Source organism: Anthonomus grandis, chromosome 2, assembly GCF_022605725.1.
Source record: "Anthonomus grandis grandis chromosome 2, icAntGran1.3, whole genome shotgun sequence".
Classification (NCBI taxonomy): Eukaryota; Metazoa; Arthropoda; class Insecta; order Coleoptera; family Curculionidae; genus Anthonomus; species Anthonomus grandis.
In genome coordinates, this window is record NC_065547.1 from 30,699,898 (window position 1) to 30,722,714 (window position 22,817).

Genomic DNA, 22,817 nt, shown 5'->3' on the forward strand with positions numbered 1-22,817 from the left:
TTTTCGTATGTGGCGCCGTTTTTATGCAAAAAAAAATCTTGACGCGTATTTCCCATTTCTTTAACACATTATCTAGTAGACTACTGTCAATTAATATTATGGCTAATATTAAATACAAAATGTCAGCATTCATCTGCCAAATAGGAAATGTCAAATTAGCGTTCCTTCACTATTAAGCTTTTAGTTATTATTAATATGTAATTAATGTTCTTTTATCAAAAAAAATGGAAAATTTTACAAATGCGGAACTGTCAGATATCTATGGCTTGTATCTATGGCCGAAGTAATGGAAATGGTCGGCAAGCTCGAAGATTGCATGCTGAGTTGTATCCAGGACGTAGAGTACCCCATCACATAATATTTGCTCGTTTTCACCAACGTTTGCGTGAAAATGATACGTTTTTTCTCAAATTCCTAATTTTTTAAATAGTATTTTGTTTACTGACGAGGCTACTTTTGGAAGACATTGCAAACGGAATTTCCATAACAATCACTTATGGGCTGAGGAGAATCCACATGGAATCTTTGAGGTTCATTTTCAGCATCAGTTTTCGGTAAATATATGGCTTGGATTAATTGTCGATCATTTAATGGGCCCATATTTCCTCCCACAACGCCTAACAGGAGAATCTTACCATCCTTTCCTACAGGAAGAGTTACCTGTTCTTTTTGAAGAAATTCCTCTACAGCTCAGGCAACACTTATGGTTCATGCATGATGGTGCACCAGCCCATTTTAGTATCAATGTACGTAACCACTTAGATACAGTATTTCAAAATCGTTGGATAGGTAGGGGAGGTACAGAACATTGGCCTGCTCGATCGTCAGATTTAAATCCTCTAGATTTTTTCATTTGGGGTTTTCTTAAGTCATCAGTTATTCCCGCCGAAAATATTGATGACCTGAGGAATCGAATTATAGCCGGCTGTGAGATAATAAAAAATACATTAGGAATATTTGCGCAAATACAAGAATCAATGAGGCGAAGAGTTAAATCTTGTGTAACGTCTGAGGGAGAACATTTTAAAATTGTTGCTTTGCGCCTATTTAAAATTTTAGTATTGTTAATTTCTATTATTGTTCTGGTTTAATGTTGTTGTATTAGATAGTTCTTGATAATGTATTAAAGAAATGAAAAATACGCGTCAAGATGTTTTTTTTGCATAAAAACGGCGCCACATACGAACAAAATGTGAGATAGGTTTTTTTTCACAAACTGAACGAGGAATTTAAAAATTATTTTTAATTTAATATATCTTAGTAACGTACCATTTTTTTCTTTAAAAAAATTGAGATCATTACCCGTATGCGAATGGTGAACATAAAATTCTTAATTGCATGTCAAAAAATGCGCGATATATACCTCTTAAAACCCTCGGAAAACGAAGCATTTGCGGACATACGCTTATATAGCAAACTATCATTATTTTTCCATGCAGAATTACCTCCTGAAGTTTGTCGCTCTTATTAAAACCTTGTATAAGAGAATTAAGAGTAAAGACCAAGCACCGAGACTTGGGAACAGATCACCTACCCCCTTAACAAATTGTTGCGGAGCAGTCAAATATCCAGCTTAAAGTGACCCCTCTAAAATCTTAATGGGAAAGTTAGCAGCAGCAATATTCCCCGATCCACACAGTCGAAAGTCTTGAAGAAATCACAGAATACTACCGCAGCCACCGCTACATTAAACAGACTGCTGTATAGTTTTTCCAGTAAGTAAAGTTTTGTACAAGAAATATTGCATCTCAAGTATTTTTATTGATTTGGAAAGCGAATCGCTTCACATTGAACAATTTATGTTTTTTAAGAAAATCTATCTAGACAAAGTTGGGATAAGTCAAATAGAACGATAACAAGATAGGCTTTTAATATTACCCAATAAAGTTGTCTTTAAATCATCTGTAAAAGTGCCTCTGTCAAAAGATATATTTATGTAATTAGCTAATCCTAAAAGTAAAGTTTCTAGGCCGTTAGAAACTCATAAAAGTTAAAATTGAAATGATTTCTTTCTCATATTTTTCAAAGATTTGAAATAAGTTTTTCATATTTTCTTTTGTAGTTATTTTGTATCATTTTGAATTTTTATTCATAACTTATAACATGTTTTCACTTCATATAATGTTTAATTGTTTTTCTTTTCTGACAAAATCACATGTTTTTCTAAGGAATTTTAGATAGTATTTTTAGCTTCTTGAGTGATTTCAAAACTTCCAACTAATGAAACACCATAATTCACGAATCACAAATAACGTTGTCTTTCAGACATTTGACGTATTTTTGTTCAATTTGATTTTCTTTTTATCCCCACTACTACGTATTTTTGGGTATGGAATGTTTTATTTTTTTAAACTATTTACCTATTAACAAGGTTTTTTTCACCAAGATTTCTCCTAAAATAAAAATTTATGGCAACTTTCCTTTAAAGGTTTTCACGTCAAGAATTTTCCATGTTTTTTAGACCTTTCGAATATTTTTTATTTATTTTTCAAATTACCAATGATATGAGGTATTCAAACCTGAAGGAATAGACACTTTAGGAAATCCCTCATAAAAAACGCTCATATCCCCACGTTCCAGAGCCTTACTCCCTGTATTAAGGGTGGATGAATATGACAAATGAATATGATATCCAATGTTTGTTTTAAATCTTGGAGGATCAATTTTAAATTGGTGAAAATAGGGTGGTAACAGATTTTTAAGATTTCGCAAGGAAGGAATGACACGCTATGCTTTGCAAAATAATATCTTAAGCAAATATCTGTTTTAAAATATTTAGGGATTCTAAGGTAAAATAGAGGCTAAAATGTTAAATCTTATCATAAGTTAAAAAAGTCAGTCCCCTTGGTATAATTATAGTATACATTGTACCATGCTCAAGTAAAACCTGGTGATACCTCTCTTACTGTTGAAAAAGCCACGCACAGATTTTTCCCAAATGTTAGAAGTATGAAATTGATTTTACACAGTAGCTTATAGGTAAGGACTTTGCGCAAGAACTTTTGTTTAGCACATAATTTTTAATTTTATTTAATGCATTCGGTGATATTCTCATGTTTTCCAAAAGTTTAACATATTTATTTATGTTTTCCGGGCGTTAAAACTGATTTTTTTCATCTATTTGAATTAATTTCTTGTGTGCAAGTTCTTTGAAGGCATTGAAATAATGTTTTAGCATTGCAGTAATTTATCATTTTATTCCAGGTTTTTCTCATAAATTTTTTTTTTCGAAAGCTTTCCAGGCTTTATTAATAATTTTGAGATTCTACTTCAAAGTTATAGAATCTTCTGAAAAAATGTTTTCTGGATCCAGTTTGGGTCAATGTTAAAGAAATGCGTTTTTAATTAGAAGTAAAATAAATAGATCAGTATCAGGTGATTTAAACGAATTTCTCTTATAATTTCACCTATTTCACTTTCATTATTCAATCGAGCTAACGTTTTTTTTAATAATTTCTTGAAGTATTTCAGGAACCGCAGCAAATAATTCTGCGATTTCAGGAATTTCGCAGTCATTTCGTACGGCTTTTTATGTCTCCAAGGTGTTGGAAGTCATTTTTAATTTCATGACAAAAATTTTAAGAAGACTGTAACGGCATAGGATAATTCCGTGAATTACTTTGATCATTCCTGGAAGCCATAAAAACTTGCAAAAATGAGCATTGAAAAAGTATTGCCGGGTATCGGAAATGATTTTTCTTATCTTCCAGAGATTCAATATAATTTTCAACGTATTACTTTGTATTATTTTGATTATTCCTAAAAGACGTAGTAAATTACCAAGCGAATTTAAATCCGGGAAGCATATTTACAGAGGCTCCTATAAGACGGCACCAAGGTGCTAAAATCTATTAGTCTTTAATGCACTTTAATTACGCTACAAACACTCATTGATTTAGGCACCCATGCATAGATGAACGTATCGGCGTGCTTTTGTCTATTAAATTAGTATAGCAATTGCCAGTGTTAAGTGCACTTGTGAAATTACTTAATATCGATAAAGCAATACAAATTACAGATCACAATAGAAGAGTAATATGCTGAAACTATAAAGTAAATTTTAAAGTGTATTAACCCAGTACATAACAATAGGTTGGTTAACGTTATCAATACAGTAAAATTTGCTGTCGAAGTAGAAACATTTTTACACTTTTCAACAAGTAGATTTTTTAATGACTTTGAGGGTAAATGCAGAAACGGCATAAAGAAATACTTGGTGCAAAAACGTACTGACTGGATTATATTATATAGGTACTACATACATATTCAAATTTAAAAAAAATGTTTGTAAGGATTTTGTTTATCCAATTTTAGTAGAACCAAATCCTGAAGTAACAGAAATTTCAACTGTCAAGATGCATTGGTCGTATAAAAACATAAACCATTTTATAAATATGGTTAAATATAATGTCAGCGAAAAAAAAATAGAAAAATACGAAAACCATTCAATAAAAAGATTAATGCTTACGGCATTTTTTGACTTTTGTGCATTGTTATCAAGACAAAGTGGATGGAAAATAAAAACAGCCAAAAAACATTAAGTTGCAGATCGCAGAGAATTCAGCTTGTGAGACTTTTAAAAGAATAATGGAAAAATAAAAGAATAAACATAATATCTTGAATTTTTTACAAAAATGTAAGGCTTAATTATCCTAATGCTAAAAGCCCGGGTGCAGATCGCTACAGAAGTAGTTGGACCAATGCTAGGACTACCATTTTGTATTTTGTTGTATATGGGCATAAGTATCTGATTCTATATACATAGTTATATCTACTTAAAGATATTTGTTTGTGTTGTTCTTTGGCCTTTTTATATTTTTTTAATATTTTTACATTAATGTACGGTAATAATGCAATTTTTCTAAGGTAATATTTCTTTCAAGCAATATAATAATTAATATTGGAGATTTGTTATTATAAAGAATATATATTCAATTACAATAATAGCAAATGTGTGTAATATTTATTATTATTTTAATTGCAATAAAAGCTTACTCGTTATTTAATGAATAGCTCATAATTCAATGGGTGCCTAAATCAATGAGCGTTTGTACCGTAATTGCCTGCATCAAAGGCTAATATATTTCAGCAGCCTGGTGCCGTCGTATACCAGCATATGTAAATAATAATATGCATGCGGGAATTTGTGGTAATTTTGTATGTTAGCATTAGAAATCATGTTTTCTCGGTATTTGAAATAATTTTTCATGTTTTTAAAGTTTTATAAAAAAAAGCAATTTGTTCTTTAAGCAATTCTCATGGCATTGAAAATATATTTTCATTTTATTCCAGGAATTTGATAGTTAGTCATATTGGCTACAAAATTAGGTTTTTATATTTGCCAGGTATTGGTAATGTTTGTTCATATCCATATATTTAAGGCATTTTAGTTTAGCGGTTTGAAAATATGTTCCTAAAGAATTAGAAAAAAAATATTTTTTGGTATTTGAAATTTCTTCTAATTTTTCATGTCCTCTACAAAATAGAGTTTTTTATGTTCTTCTGGCATAATTGTTTCCGTTTTTCATGAAATAGTGGATATTTTTTATTTTATTCCTGGTCTTTGGTCAGTTCCAAAGCATTTTTCTAATTACAATTTATTTCCAACATTTTTTACATTAAAATATTAATTGCATACAAAAACAACCACTGAAGTTACTAAATACTCGAATGTGCTTATTACACTACCATTATAGAGGACAAAAATATCTATAATATTACTTTAAATTCCGCCCTTAAATTTTGTAGAAATAAGCACAAACATCTATCGTATCAAATTTCACAGAACTTTTCTTTAACACAAAACATGCATTCATAAATAAGTGTATCACCCTAGGAAGATTTTTAGGAGAACTTAATTAGGAGAATTAAATTTATTTTATACATATTCCCTAACTTTTTTATATTTTTAATTTCAAGGGCAATTAAATTTTAGGATTTTGGCCCTAAATTTGGGGCTAAAAATTTAGGTTAAGTTGTGTGTGATTAAGAAATAAAGACATATTGTTATGTAAATTTTTCTAGAATCCCTAAGAATGAGAAACTTGACACTTTGAGTTATCAGTTTTATATACAAGTGAACAAACATTTTGTATGTAAAGTCGATCTAAATTACTAATTTCAGAATTACAAAAAAATTTAGTTGAGTATAGTTTGTTCTTTTTGTAAATTAGTATTAGAATATAATTTTGGACAACTTTTAAAGATTTATATACTTACTTATACCCTACCTACATCACCCCATTTATAAATAAGTATACATAATTTATTACCTGATATCTCTCGAAACACATAGAATTTATGAATCAAACTATGAATTTTATGAAGGTAATCAATATTTGTTTATTCACATCACTCCACAGATTTACTTTCAACTATTGAGTGTGAAGGAGAAAGACAATAAAAAATATTAGTGATATAACTCAAAAACTATCAATCCAGAAAAAAAAAATCTTAATTATGAAAAATTACAGTTATATAAAATAAAAGAACATTTATGATTAAGAAAAATGTACTTTTTTAATAGATGGAACATTACAGTTAAAAATGTCACATTGATCTTGAACAGAATTATGTGTCCCACTCTATACGCAGCGCAGTGGGGAAATTTATTGATGTTTGTTCTAGGTCTTGATAAGTAAAACGTTTATGGATTTCTGGCTGAATGCAATGTAATGCTGTATTTACCAATTTATATAAAATTGCAAATCAGCAAATTTCCGTCTTTTCTCCAGTGTAAAAAACGAAAATCTTTCCAAGAACAGTTGTGTGTGTAGAAAACCAGTTTCCGGGTATACTCCGTGGCACTTAAACCATAAAAATTTCAAAAATCTTCTTGAAATATTTTCAATGTTAATAATATGGTTTTGATAATGGGGGGAGACCAGACTTCAGAACCATATTCGAGTATAGATCTGACAGAAGAAAAATATATATAAGTTTGAAAATAAGAATACCTCTGAGATTATGAAAGTTGCGTATTATGACTATTAAGAAACTTTACCAAAGAGACGTTTTGACAGCTGGCATATTGTTTTTGTTCAGCGCCATCTTCTTGTATCCGGGCTTGTGTACCGAATTTATACAGTAAATATTCACGGTTACTGTTTGTTTATATTCGTTTCCGTAGTATGAACATGATTTGCTGAATTAAGAGTTTTACTGTACAGAGACGGAAATAGATACACCCAGGGCCACCGAGAGAAAAACTGGGCCCGGGTCTAAACATTTATGGGCCCTTATATTATTATCGTTAAATATATGTTAATTAAACTATAAAATATACGTATGTCATATACTATTCTATTTAACAAAAGGCAGAAAATTTTGAATTAAAAAAAAAATTACACGGGATTTACATATCTATATTATTTTACACCCTAAATAATTGATTAAATTCTGAAAAATCACTGTTTTTCGTCGGTATTATCCAATCTAATAACGCTGTTTTTAAACTAAATATTTATATATAAAATTATATTAAATTTAAATAAACAGTGTTATTCAATTAAATATTGAATATATATTTTCTGCAAAAACATTTTTTTTCATCAACACTACCCATATCCCCCCACCCACTGAAAAAATTTGCTCAGTAAGAAATTCTTTTGAAAAATCACTGTTTTTCGTCGGTATTATCCAATCTAATAATTATCCAACTAAATATTTAGTTTTTAAACTAAATATTTAGGATATATAAAATTATATTAAATTTAAATAAACAGTGTTATTAAATTAAATATTGAAAATACATTTTCTGCAAAAACATTGTTTTTCATCAACACAACCCCAAAAATTTGCCCAGTAAGAAATTCTTTTGAAAAATTACCGTTTTTCGTCTATAAAATTCAATCTAATAGCACTGTTCTTGTATTAAATATTTATCAATATACATATATATAATTATATCAAATTTAAATAAACAAACTATGCTATTAGATGCGTTATTACATGCGTATTATTTTGTAAAACAATGATTTTTGAAAATAATTTCTTACTGGTAAGTTGTGTGGGGTGGTTGGGGGGATAAGGGTAGGGTTAATGAAAAACGGTTTTTTTTGCAGAAAATAATTACCTTTGAGGAAAAACTTTGCAATTTACTAAGGAAATTCAAAAAAAGCCATTCAAAAAGATTGATTTATCCAACATTCTGTAGCTAAGTTTGACAATATCTGTTATATGTGATTGAGAGAAGGAGAACTGTCAAAAATTACCCTTTAAGTCTTTAAAAACTATTGATCTGGGTACGTTAACGTCATTCGCACGTACGTTAACATCATAGAGAATTTGGTTTTTCTTTAAGCGAAATGAGACAACATTACATTTGGCTGCGTTTAAGGCAAGCTATTGTTTTTGCACCAAGTATTAAGTATGTCTAGGTCATTTTGAAGAAGAATGCAATCCATAATGTTTTTGTATCGTCCGCATATAATAGACCTTTTACGGTAAGTTTATCAGACATTTAGCGGGCCTAAAATTGAGGGTTGAGGCCGTTGTGTTAATTAACATGGAAAAAAAGTAATTAAACATGTGGAAAAACAAAAAGAAAATTATTGTTATAGTACGATAATTCTCAATAAGATTTTAATCATATTTTTTGTGTACAGCATTCTTGTTTTAAAGCTAAATTAAAAAAAGAGTCAGTGGTTTAACAAAAGCATAAGTGCAGTCATTTACGAGAAAAGCAGGAATTTTGTCGGATCCAAGGGTTGCTTTTGGCTTAATTGACTTAAGTGCTCGTAAACCTCGGCTTCCGTAAAACTAGTTATAGTTACAGTATCTACATACATGTCCTGGTCATGACAGTTGGTTTGTTGATTATGTGTGGAAGAAACGTATGAACTTCAAAAAAAAATGTGCAAACGCATTTGCTATTGTTTGAAAATTAGACAACGATGTTCCTTGTTGATTGGTCATGTTTTGAGGTAACTAGTTATTGTTTTGTGAACTGTGAATAAGATTCCAAAAGTTATTAGGTTGAGACACTAAATTATTTTTTAAATTAATATAGTACAGCTTATTGGATAGACAAATATGTTTTTTTATCTTGGAAATATGATCACTTCATTTTAAACTCGCCAAATTCATCCATTTTCCTAAAGATGCTGGTCATACGTTTTTTTAAAAGGCAAAAACATAAATTCTACAGCATCACAGAAGCATTTATTAAAATGACCAAGGTTACATGTTTCGCCCGACTAGAGCATCATCAGACCATAACATACACAAAACACATACAGTGGTGGCCAAAAGTATGGAAACTTTTTTAATTTGTATTTTTTTTTAAGAAACCAGGAACTAGAATAAAGTTACTCATATTGTGATAAAGTATATATAATATATTACCTAACTTAACATATTAATTTGAAATTAAACGTATTATAAAAAGAAAATGAAATAAAATTAATATTTTCTTCTTAAAATCTGCTAATATTTTATGGCATATCCCTCCGAATTTATTACTTCTCTACATCTTCGTGGCATAGAATCGACAAGTCTTGCAGAGTCTTCACTGGAAATGGCAGCCCACTCAGTTCGCAGTATTTCCCACAGTTGAGCCTTGTTTGAAATCGAATGGTTTCGAATCTTCCTGTCCAAATGATCCCATAAATTCTCTATGGGATTCAGATCTGGGGACTGTGAAGGCCAATCCATTAAAGCAATGCTCTGTTTATTTAACCAGTTTTTCACAAATTGGGACTTGTGTTTAGGGTCGTTGTCTTGCTGAAACAACCATCTCAATGGCATTTCCTCCTCAGCATAAGGCAACATGTTGTTCTCCAATATGTCTTTGTCTAGAAAACGGTCCATTATTCCATCAATTTTAACCAGGGGGCCAACACCTGATCGGGAGAAACAACCCCACACCATTACGCTTCCATCACCATGTTTTACCGTAGGCATTTGGTATTTGTGGCTGTACCTTGTATACCTTTTGGTCGCCGGACATAACGTCTCCCGTCACTCCCAAATAATTGAAAGTTACTTTCGTCACTAAAAAATACAGTATTCCAATTTTGGTGAGACCAGGTAAGATGATCTCGTGCAAATTTCAAGCGATCCTTTCTATTATTCTTTGATATTAGTGGTTTCTTTACAGCAACTCTTCCAAAAAGCCCCACTTCATTTAGCCTTCTTCTCACCGTGCGAGCAGACACAGAAATCCCCATTTCACTTATTTCTCCAGAAATATCTATAGAAGTTTCCTTTGGGTCGTTCATCGATATTCTTTTCATTAGGTTTCTTATGTTAGGTGTTTTGTACATGTAACCTTTGTCATTTTATTAAATGTTTCTGTGATGCTGTAGATTTTGTATTTTTGCCTTTAACAAAACTTTAAAAACTCCATTTTAAGTTTTGTTAGTTTTATTCATATTGTAAATTTATGGGTGCATAACCAAGTTTTCACTCGTTCAAAATCCTTACACAACAAACTTTTTATTTCATAGAGTAGTACTTAATAGAGTCATATCATCTGCAAAACTAATTATTTGTCCAGATACAACAAGCTTAAGCAGTGAGTTAATATAAATAAGAAAAGGATGTGGACCTAATACTGTTCCTTGTAGGATTCCAAATTTTATTAAATTTGGGTCACTAAGTATATCATTTATTTTTAGGTCCTGTTCTCTATGTTCAAAGTGACTTTCAGATGTTAGTTTGTACCTCCTGCGTGTGCTGTACTAAGAACCTGCACCAAAACCAAATTGATTCTGTGATAATACTCCAAAAGATTTGCAATGGAATTAATTTCTCATATCTTTAACGGAAAATTAGAAAACTAGGAATTAAAAAAAATATGTCCTTCTGAAATGGTCTTGTATGTATTTTTTCTCAGGAGTTAAAAGTTTTGAGTTCGATTCCAGGACTTTGGTCGAATTATTGGATCCTAAGTAAATTCGCCTGTTTCACTTTCGTTATTCAATTGAACCAATGTTTTTTCGCATTTTCTTATTCCATTTCAGAAATTACGACAAATCTTTCTTATATTATTCCAGGAAATTTAGATCAGTTTTCGTGTTTTTTATGTCTTCCAGGAATCTTATAATAATCTTTAAATTTTCAAAATATTTGAAGTCAATAACAATAATAATAATAATAATATGCTTAACGGTCAATTTTGAAATGTTGTAGATAAAGCTAATAAAATAATAAGAAAAAATACAATACACAATACATAAAATAAGTCTTTGTATAATAAAATATAAATATAGTTCATAGTTCGTAGCAATACAAACAGGAAATACCAATGATTTAAATAAAACAATATTTATAAGACTTTATACATGTATTAAATAAAAAAGCAATTTATTGCATATAATGCTCTCTCCGTCAAGTGTGATTTCAAACCTTTACGAAATGAGAGAAAAGGTGACATTGACTGGATTTTGAATGGTAGATGATTGTGCACTTCTTTGCATTGTACATTATAAAGTTTTTGAATCTGACCGTGGGGTTGGAAGATAAAAGTCATGCGCTCGGTTCCTAAGTGGATAATCGTGAGGTTAGCCTTCTAAAATTGCTGATACATGTCTGCGAATTAAGACTTAAGATTCATGAACAGATTCAAATATGAATAATGAACGAAAAGTTGTTATTTTATATTTTTAAAAAAATTCTTGACAACAGTCCTACACCAGTTTTAGCTAATAACGAACAGCTCTCAGAAATGTATAAATACTTTCAAATTTATTCGTACAACATGTACGCCAGAATAGAAGAGCGTCTCAGATATTCGACCCAAAAAAGTCGTAATAGACTGATCTAGACGCTGTCAAGTTTAACTCCCTGAAAAAACGATCTGAGTGCAAAGCATGCAAATCTTAATTTTTTAAATAAGACATCGATGCGCAAGTCCCATTTTAAGAACTTGTTAGATGGAGCTTGCATAGTACGTCCCAAAAACTTGACAAATCCAACGACTGCTAAACTCGGGTCATAAAGTACAAAAAGTTTCCAACGTATTTTTATAAGACAAAATTTTAGTTTTAGAAACGTTTAAGGCACAAAAGATGTGAATCGCACCAAGATGAAAATGATGACTATATCAACTGATACGGATTTATGTATGTAGGTCTTCTTATTATTAAAAATTCTAATTATGGACTGCTCAAAATAAAACCTATATCGTGTAAAGAGACAGATTTTATCGCTGATTTTAAGACTAGCACTGTCATTTATAACCGTAGAAATAAAATAGGCACTAGAACTTAACCTTGCGGTACCCCAAATTATATTGGCTTACAAGAAGACGTTATCATACTAACCTTTATAATCTGACTCCTATTATTAAGGTATAACTTAAACTGTTCGAGGGGTGTTCTTCTGCACCCATAGTATGGTAACTTATTAAATAGTATACATATTATGATTAACACGGTCACAATGATTCTTGTTTAGGCAGGAATATACTCTACTAAGAAGGGAAAACATGAATCTTAAATAGTGATCAATTTTCGTTAATAATGCTTGAAGGTTGTAAAGCGATCTCCATTTTTTGTAGATGTAGCTGTGGCAATTTCTTTAAATCCAAACCTTAAATATCTTGGCCTAAATATTTCCAGGTTTTCTGCTGAACAATGGTCAACAGCAGTCTATAAGTATTGACTGGTATAAGTGATAAGATCCAGCAGTCACGAGAGAGGCTCCATGTCATTGATGCAATGGATAAGCAATATCCTAAAAATATCTTGTGAATAACTGTGTATAAAAGTGTATAGGCAATGCCTTTCTAGTGCTAAGAAAAGAGAAAATACTTATATAAAAAACTCAGACAGACCACAAGCCACAATGTGAAATATCATCATAAAGAATACCTCTCCTTCTTTCAACCATACGGAGAAATACGGAGACATCTAATACATTTTTTATTCACATTGCTGAAGAAATTGTTCAAGATCTTCCAGCTTCTGAAAAGTCTTTTATTAACTACCTTTTAAGTTCACATAGAACTACCATTTTAAACAACTTTCAATAAGGTAGGGAACAAAATCACAAATCTAAAAATCAGCAAGAGAATCCTCACTCTTGATGTTACCACTAAAATTATACAATCAATAAAATCATTAAAAAATAATTAATAAATCACTGCATCTTGACTAGAGTTTTCTACTGTACACAAAGATGCAAAAGTTAAGTTATTTTAAAAACATAAAAAATCAGAAGATGATGTCAACTATCTCCCTATTTCTCTGTTAACAATATGTTCCAAAATCTTTGAAGCTATATTAAAAGATCACTTTAACTATCGTTTTGTACAAATAAAATTATTTCTTGCGGGGTAATGGGCAATTTGATTTCAGTCTGAAGAAACTAACAACAATTTTATTTAAAAAACTAGCTTATTACTTGGCAATAAAAGTTTAAGCCTAATTGAATCGTACCTTTTTAAATTTTTTCTAATTGAATCTTTTTACCGAAACTAGTATACATATACTACATAAATCTCAAAAAGAGCAAATTAAATATGGTCTTTGTAAGGATCCCTTTTATTTTCAATTTACATCAATTACTTATCTAATTTCAGGAAACGTCTGGGCTTATTCTTTTTGCAGATGATATTATCAACATTGTTAGGTATCATCCCACAGATCAAGTGGAAGATATTGTGTGTGTGACTAGATCCAATCTTAGCCTTAACAGATCTCCCAAGAAGATCCACAACCTAAAGTTAATTTTTTGCCAGGATTTTCTTAACCTCTTACTCGGTGATCCGTACGTTAGGTTTTCTGGGTCATTTTAGATCCTAGCCTGACTTGAGACAAACATGTTTGACAAGTGAGTAAGAAGCTTTTAAAGATTATTTTTCTTCTAGGGCCATAGTCCAGAAAATTATCTATTTCGACACTCACGTTCCATATGTCTTATGCCATCTTGAATTGGGAACATAGTGCTCACTCGAAGAGAATTTTTTAATTTCAAAGACGAAGCCTACGTGTTTGGGTAGACTTGATTATCGAAAGAACTATCAGCAGCATTGTATTTCCTTAGAAACTCTAACCTTTCCACCCCTATCCATATACAAGTGTCTTGCCTATGTTAAGGAGAATGTGTCTCACCTTTCAGTGCACAATGATTTAATTAACACTTGACTCGGAACCGTAATAATATTTTTACTAACTTTCATAGGTTACCAAGAACTCGGAGGGGCTCGGACTGTTGTGGTGTGTAAGACATGTAAGGATGCTAGAGGGTAAAAAGCTTCTATCTAAAATGAAATGTTTCCTCATAAAGAAGGCCTTTTAATTAGTATACTCCGCTCTTTCACCTGTATAAATATTGTATATGTGAAAATGAATGAATACTTGATTTGATTTTATTTTGGATAACGTGGGAAGGAGTGAAATTGGACGATAATTCGAGACTTGATCTCTACCACCTCTTTTATGTTACGGAATAATAATTGCTCCATTTTGAAATGACTTATTGATTAAAATTATAAGACAATTTAACGTATTTCTGGTAGATTTAAAACATTTTGAGGGTAATCATCTGTCGCAGATGATATTTTCTTTATAATGTCACAAAAGCGACAAAAAAGAGACTGTATAAATTCTCATTAGGAAGGTATAAAGGCGGATCATACAGTTTTTTCAATCATTTAGAAACTTATTATTAAGGTGAAGTAGGGATTTAGCCAGGCCAAGAGGTCTTATTTCTTAATTCATTCATAATACCTGTATTCCTACCTACACTAGACATCTGCTTTGGCCAGCCTCTTACTAAAATAAATATGCTTGGCAAGAATATCCTGTGATAAAGTTTTACATAAGTATGGAAGATTATACGCTGAGAATTTTCTTTATTAAATATTGAGGGCATGTTCTTTACAGATAAAGGTAAGCCTCTAGTAGACAAGGGCTTACGATGTTTGATTTTGATAAGTCTAAGAACCAAGTCTTCGAAGGCAAGTTTAGATAATGACTTAGTAAACCTGGAAAAATCAAAATCGACATAACCAGTGAAAAACTTTCAAAGTACTTTTTAAAACTTCAATTTCAGGAAATTAATCACGAATAGGAGACAGGCATATGATGATTTCATAAATTGCTTTGATAATTCCTAGAAGTCATAAGTAATTGCAAAGACGAATTTGAATCCGGATTTAAGGTCATTTTCAATATCAGCTGAGCATTGACAAATATAGGCCACGTAAGACTGCGCAGTGCAGGGCTGTAAAATTCCTAAAACAGTTTTTTAATGTTTTTCGTTTATTTTTTTCTTAAATTCTTTCTTGTCCAAGTACTTATCAGATAACTCTAATATAGCAGCTAAACATCTCTTAAAGGTAATCTGGCTTTAAGAGATCCAGTGCTAGCAGCCCATAGATATAGCTGCCTGCTATCGTCATCCTTTACTGAAATATTCATCGCTTTATGGCCAAGTAAAGTGTGAAGGACTTGGATGCCCAGCTCTAAGTGTTTATTCTTACAAAAAAATCTGTTTTTTTAAGACAAACTTTTTTTTATTAAATAAACTCCCGCACATTTGAGAGGCATAATATAAAGTGTAGCTTCCATGTACGTCAAGGATTGATACTGATGCCCCACCCAGCTACTAACACTGCCCTTAGGACTACAGTTTCTCCATATATAATATTAATTAATTAAAAAATTAATATAATAAAGAAAATGTTCCATTGGTTATTAACTGATGATGTGATGATTAATGAGAGTGATGTGTGTAATTATAAGAGATTTATTCCTGGAATTATTGATTTCTGTGGAGCATACATGAATATTTGGGTTAATGCTTATGAAAAATATACTCTATTTGGTCAGTCTTAAAGCATAGCTAATTTCTTGTACCTTTTACAGTTTCTTTGAATTACAGTTCAAGGCATAAGGAATTGAAAAATTATTTATGTCTGCTAGTTTTGCTGCAATTGGAAATAATGTGTATTTCAGAAATTTAATGCCATTCGTGTATGCTTTTTAGAAATTTAACTTTTAGTTTTCTTCTAAGAATTCAAAAAAACAATGTTTTGTTTTTGTTCAATTTTTCTGAATAAAAAGTATTGCTTTTTCTATTCGGGAAAATTCCGTGGCTAACTTCCCCGACGTTTTGTTCGAACTCAAGGCACGTAAACGATTTTGTTGGAATTTCCCTTTTAATTTCGCCCATTTCACTTTCGTCGTCATTCACTGGGCAATGAATAGGCACGCCAGGTGTTCGAATTAAAATAAAATCGAACCATTGTCTTTTTCTTTCATGTCGCGTTGCACAAATCATAAAAAGAACGGGCGAATGTGTACTGTATGTGTGTGTGTCGTCATTATATGATGATGGCGATTTGGTATGCGATTCGGCACACAAGCGACACTCGTTCCATTTCTTTTGAAGTCGCGTTTCACATGGTTATCGTAAGTTCTGCTTTTATTTGGATTTAATTTTTTTTTGGTGTTGTTCTGATAGATAACTACTAACTCGACAATCAAATGCAATATGCCGATCAAATGATGAAAGAAAGGCAACCTTGGATCGACAAGCTGTTCTAATTAAAGTTAAACCGTTCATTAAGTAATAATAATGCGGACCGAAATTTCGTTACGTATGATCCTAAATGAAGACGTTGATTTATAACGTACGGTAGAAATTTGGCTCGAGGTCGGTGTTTTTCAGAAATTGCTCGACGTTGAACTACGAATATGGTACGAAAATATTCTGTGAACGTCGTTATCCTACGATGTTTCTTAATAACTCAAGAAGCTGTCATCGAAAGTTTTTGAGTTCACGGGTATTTTTTCTGGTACGAAAGCTTACCTAAGGAAATTACGTCATGGATGCAATAACGAAAAGTACAATGACAGGATTATCAAGGAAGCAATATGTATCTGGCACAGTCTCCCAAGAGTATTAGGGATCTGATAAATCGGTAAAAATCTCAGTAGGTTGGTTCTTGGGGTAGAATATGATGTTACTAAGTCGAGGAATCAGAATTTTTAACTTTAATAATAACTCTAGGCAATCTATGTCATTCTAAAAAAAATGATAGGAAAGCAGAAGAGCAAAATATTTTATAGGAAGTTGCAGAGAACAAACATTAAATCTTCCCAGTAAATATTCTGAGATAGGTATACTCGATCACATTTATGCCATAAATATTTAAAGAATCTTTTTCTGATCAAACCTCCGAAGCGTATTCCAATCTTGAGAGCACATACAGTGCGAGTCTGTAACTTGGAATAAATTCGATAATAAATAAATGGAAGCGTGTTCGGAAAAACTCTCAGACACGTCAATTGAGATTTTAAGTTGCGCATTTTTTACAATAATTTTTTTATACAGAGTGTGCCATGTAGGCGGGGCTAATACCAACTTTCTTATTTTAAATGGGACCCCCTATATTTTATTATATTTTTGGATTCTGCACAAAATTCTAAACATTTTGATGTATCACATGCCATACCTTTATTCACCTGTTTTTAAGTTTTGATTTTTTATTTTAAAAATTTTTTAAATTCACAAAATATGCGTTTCAGTAAAAGTATTTTATGAAAGTCCTATAAAAATGTGGCATTTTTATAATTTTGACATTTTATAAATTTTGACATTGCTAAAAGACGTGCCTTTACTGTCGGATAATCAGATTTAAGTATCTTTTAATTTTTTCATGAAATGGGCTATTTAGGAGAAAAAGCACAAGATTGAAATCTTAATGATGATTGGGTACGGAGATAGAACAAGAACCCAAAATAAAGTTTTGCATTTATTCAGACAGAATCCCGATTTATCAGCCATATCTCAAAGTACTATAAGCAAGATTGAAAAACAATTTCAGGAAAATGGTCACGTGAGAACAATAACTAGTTTTCGTCGATCTGCGCTTAATGAAGACACCAAAATTAATGTGTTATTAGCTATTGAAGAAAATCTTAATATTCCCACTAGGCAGGTAGTGCGCGAATTGGAAGTGAGCCAGTCTTCAGTAGTAAGGGTTCTTGAAGCAGAAAAATGTCATCCCTATAAACTAACAATTCTCCAGGAACTCAATGAGGAGGATGCAGATAGAAGAATTGAATTTTGTCAACAATTTATGGAATTAATGCAGAATAATAATCTTATTACAGAAAACATTTTCTTTTCCGATGAGTCGACATTTATGCTGAACGGCGAAGTAATTCGTCAAAATTGCCATTATTGGGCACAAGAAAATCCATGTTGGATGAGACAAGGCCGCACTCAACACCCAGAAAAAGTAAATGTTTGGGCAGGAATTCTAGGTCAGCAAGTTGTAGGCCCAATTTTCTTCGAAGAAAATTTAAATGGAGCAAGGTACTTACAATTTTTACGAGAAGAACTAATTACAAATCTAGCTATTCTATTCCCTGATCCAATAGAAGCTGATATGCCGAATAAAAACATCTGGTTTCAGCAAGATAGTGCGCCTCCCCATTTTGCAAGACCTGTTCAAAACTATCTGAATACTATTTTTCCAGGCAGATGGATTGGCAAAACAGGACCTTTTGAATGGCCACCAAGATCGCCTGATTTGACTTCGCTGAATTTGTTCCTATGGTGATATTTGAAAACCAAAGTTTATGTGAACAAGCCGGCAAATATTGAGGAGTTGAAAACTAAAATAAGGCAAGAGGGTCGAAACATTTCTCCAAAATGCATAAGAAATGTTCAAGGGCATTGCCAAATAGTAAATGGTTTACATTATGAACACTTATTGAAGAAAAAGATTTAAAAGAACCCTTTTTAAGTTTATGAAATACGTTTTCTTTAACGCCCTGTATCTTAAAAACAATCGAATAAAGGTATGGCATGTGATACATCAAAATGTTTGGAATTTTGTGGAGAATCCAAAAATACATATAGGGTGTCCTATGTAAAATAAGAAAGTTGGTATTAGCCCCGCCTACAACTAAAACTCACTCGTATTAAGTGATATTGATTTACATTGTAATTAAAGACAATCGGTTTTAACTTATAAGTGAACTGTATTCTAACATTAAATTTTTCTACATCTAGCTTTAAACCATTATCAAGACACGAATTGTTATTAAAACTAATATTACTTTGATGCCGCATGCGTGTGTAATATGAAATAGCATCTGTGTAAAGTAAAAAAATCACAGTCGAGTTTATCGCCAATATCATTAAAATAATTAAACAATAATGACCCAAGCACAGACCCTTGGGAGACACTGAAAACAATCAATGTTTCAATATACGCCCACATAGGCACGATTGAAAAATTAATATTTTTTATATAATTTGAATAATTTTAATACAATTTAAAAGCCTTAAATGATTTAGCTCACTTGAAAATAAACGTATGATCCAAAGACTTTTGTAAAGTTAACGTATATACATACATACATATATGACGAATTTACAATATTATCTCCAATATTCACTATACAGGGTGTCCCGAAAGTAATGGGACATAGAACAACAGTAGATTCCTTACGTCAAAATAATGTAATTGAGGTCAATTTGCATTCTATTCTTTATCCTAACTTTAATAGTAACTGAAATACAGGGTGTCAAAGTAATATTTGATTTATCGTTTTTTTCTCATAGGTCCTGTTGACATACTGACCAATTGACATACTGACATGAAATTTTAAACATACAAGTCTTTTAAAAAGAAACATAAAATTTCGTATATAGTTTTTGTGTTTTCGGTAGAGGGTCGTCCATGTAAATCGTCGTTATTTGCATATTTTTTATAATATACTTTTTTAATTTTCGATTTTTTATGTTGTTTGGTACAAAAATTTCCAGTGTTTAAAAAATTGTATCGTGCTGAAGATGTGGTATTTTAAAGTCACCCAAAATGTATGTATATATATGTATCTCTTGATTGAGAGACATTAGAAAGTCGCTAAGAAATTTCTACAGGTTTCAGTAAGCGCAATAAAATCATACCAGGCAAATGTACCATTTAACAGCTCGGTAGTCTTCGTTCTTAATCTATGAACATTCTGAAAGTAAGCCTATAAAGTATAATGCATTTCATAAACAACTATTCAGCCTTGCCCGATAATCAATACGGCTTTCGAGAAAAAAAGATCAACTGAAGATGCTATTTTAACATATTATTTATATGATGCTTTGGACAATTGAAAACTTTTATTTGATACGGCTGACCATAGTATCTTACTAGAAAAACTCAAAGAGCTTCATAGATGTTCTTAGATTAATTACGAGCTACTTAAATAATAGGAAACAGTTGGTTCAGATTACCCACGTACAAAGTTCGTTTTCAACTATTACTTGTGGGGTTCTCCAGAGAACATCAAGTTGAGAGGAATTTTTCGATTATAAGGGCTTAAAGATACTTTATTTTTCCTTATTCAAATCTCATTTATCCTATGGTTTAATTGGCTGGTGAGGAAAACGAGATTGTCATCTAAAGCAATTAGAGAGAGCTCAAAAATGGCTTCTAAAAATTATTTATGATAAAAGTATATTATATCCAACCGATCTTCTTTTTAAAGAAAGACATTTTTGATACTTATTGGACTGAGAACATTGTATTGTAATTTTATTTATTTTCAAGTTAATATTGTAAATGTCCCGTCCGTTTTCGCTTTGTTTTCTATACCCTTTGACAAGGCTGCTCTGAGGTTTATTTCTAAAACCCAAAGCCCTTAGCCAATATATTTTGATTTTTACACCGAAATACTCCCAGTTAGTTTTATTTCGTCTTGACGGTGTACATTCTGTTTTTCAAACTAAAAACATTTTTGATATTCGACAAATGTATTTTTTTTAACTTACTTGTGAGTGTCCACAAAGACAAAATCAAGGTAGACCAATTTATCCACAATTCTCCCTCCAGAGCGCAGAATCAAGGTTTGGTGGGAATTTCAAAAAGCCAGAAATGGGTCGCTCAAAAAAGTTTCCAGTTCTATGCACCCAGCTTTTAATGTACTGTCTACTTCGCTAAAAAATAATACTAAGGAAATATCTTTTAAGGACGATTCGAAGCAATTCATAATGTACAATATAAGACTTGAAAAAGGATAAAAACTCTATTTCACGGTTTTGGACTATATTCAACGAAATAAGGTTTTTTTTCGACGCACGACGGAAGATTTCCTATTCAGACTTTTACCCAAAAATTGGCACTTTGTACATTTACACTAAAAATTTTCGTAGAGAGTATCTTTTATATTCCTTAGTTTAGATCTATATTCTAAAAAAACTGTTAGTTGGTAATATTTTTTTAATACTTAAATATAGTTTTACCCGAACAAGCAAGAGCTCTTTTGTTTTTGGTTTTTTTGTTGTTTGTGTGGAACTGTAGTTTTTTGTGTTTCGTATTTAAGTATGTACTGGCAAATAAATACTATTTTATTGGCGACGACATTAGAAACAAGTATCAAATTATTACAGTCGCCCAGAAATTCTGGAGGTGTAGTCCAAGCTCCTACTCTAATCAAGTTGTTGGTGGAAATGGTCCTAAAAAAGCGGCTGGTTATAAAAATTGATATTTTGTGCACACCCAATTAACTCTCTATGCTACGCAATCTTAGCACTTCTCTGCCCTAGGCTATCCTGCGCAGGTCTTTTGATCTGGGTCTAGTGTTCGCTTCCTAAATATTTGATAGAGTGCCTCTTAAGTGTAGGTTATTTGTCGAAAAGTTATCGCCGGTTTACACACCAATTTTATTACGGTGTCTATTAATTGCATATCTGTGTCCCATTCAAATCTCTACTGTGTTTCTGTAAGTAGCACAAGCTACATACAGTCTGGTTTTTTTCTGGATATGACAAACGACGAACCACAATATAAGACTAAGTTAACTGCATCAAAAACAATAGAAAATGTGTCTTCCGTCAAAAGCTGGAAATACTGGTTTTTCAGCATCCCAGAAGGATTACCTCCGTCTGAGTCTTCCGCACTTAGGCTTTCTTCTTCTGCTCCCTTCTGTCTACTTCAAGCGGTGCAGAGGTGCTGCTGCCATCCTATAAAGAATCGCACCCGGCGAGCAAGAAGTTTACGACTGGAGCAGGTCTACCACATACAGTAGAAAAATCAATGACTGAGGTCAGTGGCGTTCTTGCATGAAATTGAAACTGAAATTTTGAAAAATTGCATGTTTGGGTCGACTGGCATATCTAGATTCTCGAACAGGATCAGGGCAGTTCAAGCATTCCTGCATAAGCTCTGCGATGGTGGATTGCGGCAGCTTTTTCTACGAGCACATCCACCTATCGTAGTATACGCACTAACACGGCTACTTGAATTCAAAGCTGCCAAGAACACGAACAAAGGCAGGAAATAATTTTTTTAAGTTATCATAGAACATACCTCTGATACTTATGGCTATATTATCTTAAAGACTTATTATCATAGATCAGAGATCACTTTTTCAAAGAGGTCATTCACTTAATATTAAAATATCTCATAAACTTGTTATCATAGATCTAGAAATTTACTGTCAAAACTCTCCAACTCTTATAAATAACTTAAAGAGCTTCGAGAAGTTTATGCTGCTTTATCCTGACATTTGCATTTAAGAACCTGACTTACTTTACGGTCAACAATTAGTTAACACATTTACCTCACATACATTCACCATAACGAAATCAAAATACTGATAAATCTATTTTTGTTTCAGACAACGTGCCGATAGGTGGCGCCTTCTACGTCTCCATCTTACTCAGCCTCTTCGGCTGGACGAACGCATTCGCTCAAGACCAGAACAATTTACAGGCATGTCCAGTTTACGGACAGGGCAGATGTCGCTGCACGGCCGACCTCCACGAGTTCCAGTGCCGCAACGGCCAGTTTACCGACGTCCCTGCCATGTTGCCGCCAATAGTTACTAAATTGTAAGTTCAGTTTTTGATAGGTT

The 22,817-nt window shown here is 31.9% G+C and overlaps 1 protein-coding gene across 3 annotated transcripts in view; it reads left to right on the forward strand.

Annotated features, from left to right (window-relative positions):
• Positions 1-22,817, forward strand: part of LOC126750198 (lutropin-choriogonadotropic hormone receptor) — a 120,133-nt gene that overhangs the window by 37,964 nt on the left and 59,352 nt on the right. For all 3 annotated transcript variants that reach the window (XM_050459731.1, XM_050459732.1, XM_050459733.1), the window contains exon 2: positions 22,581-22,794. In XM_050459731.1, coding sequence (XP_050315688.1) covers positions 22,581-22,794 — 214 coding nt within the window. The remainder of the gene's footprint in view (positions 1-22,580; positions 22,795-22,817) is intronic.